At 60.8% G+C, this 724-nt stretch overlaps 1 protein-coding gene across 1 annotated transcript in view; it reads right to left on the bottom strand.

Moving 5' to 3' along the window:
• The window catches only part of LOC104270347 (forkhead box protein P4-like), a gene marked incomplete at both ends in the record, with an annotated part of 5,788 nt that overhangs the window by 4,900 nt on the left and 164 nt on the right, over positions 1–724 (bottom strand). Inside the window, 3 exons of the mRNA XM_009864676.1 lie at positions 99–205; positions 406–482; positions 698–722. Coding sequence (XP_009862978.1) covers positions 99–205; positions 406–482; positions 698–722 — 209 coding nt within the window. The remainder of the gene's footprint in view (positions 1–98; positions 206–405; positions 483–697; positions 723–724) is intronic.

Genomic DNA, 724 nt, shown 5'->3' with positions numbered 1-724 from the left:
AGCTGGAGCCGCTCCTGCAGGAGGTAGCTCCAGGTGGGATGGGCTGAGTGAGTTCAGGGTGGGATGGGGCGAGCCCCCCGGCACTGAGCAGGGCTGCTCTCACCTTCCAGGTGGCCGTGTTCCTCCGGAAGTAGGCGAACATCCGCGTGAACCAGTTATAGATTTCGTTCAACGTTAGCTGCCTGTCGGGGGTCTCCAGGATGGCCTGGGGAACCACAGAGGGGACAAGAGCATCACTCGCCATGTCCCAGCGGGGTTCCCGTCCATCCCGCGGCGAGGCAGGAGGGGCAGAAATGAGGGTTCAGTGGGCACCCCCAGGACTGAGAAAGTGAGGGAGAGTCTGGCTTTGCCTGAGGTGCCTCGCGGGGGGCCGAGCTGAACCCAGGTCGGTGGGGAACCGCTAACCTGCCGAAGGAGCGAGGCGTACGTGAAGGGCGGCCGAACGTCCGCGTTTTTGTAAAACTCGTGATTCTGTGCAAGTTCTGGAGGGGGAAACAAGAAATGGGAGGGGTGAAGGGACCCACTTTGGGAGCTAAGGAGCGAGGCGTACGTGAAGGGCGGCCGAACGTCCGCGTTTTTGTAAAACTCGTGATTCTGTGCAAGTTCTGGAGGGGGAAACAAGAAATGGGAGGGGTGAAGGGACCCACTTTGGGAGCTGGAGGTCATGCAATGGAGGGTGCCCCAGCCCGGAGCTCACCTGAAGATATCGGGGTGCAGAACTTCT

The sequence above is a fragment of the Apaloderma vittatum genome, unplaced genomic scaffold, assembly GCF_000703405.1.
Source record: "Apaloderma vittatum isolate BGI_N311 unplaced genomic scaffold, ASM70340v1 scaffold28212, whole genome shotgun sequence".
NCBI lineage: Eukaryota > Metazoa > Chordata > Aves > Trogoniformes > Trogonidae > Apaloderma > Apaloderma vittatum.
Note: the sequence above shows the minus strand (reverse complement) of the source record. Positions and strands in the feature narration are given on the sequence as shown.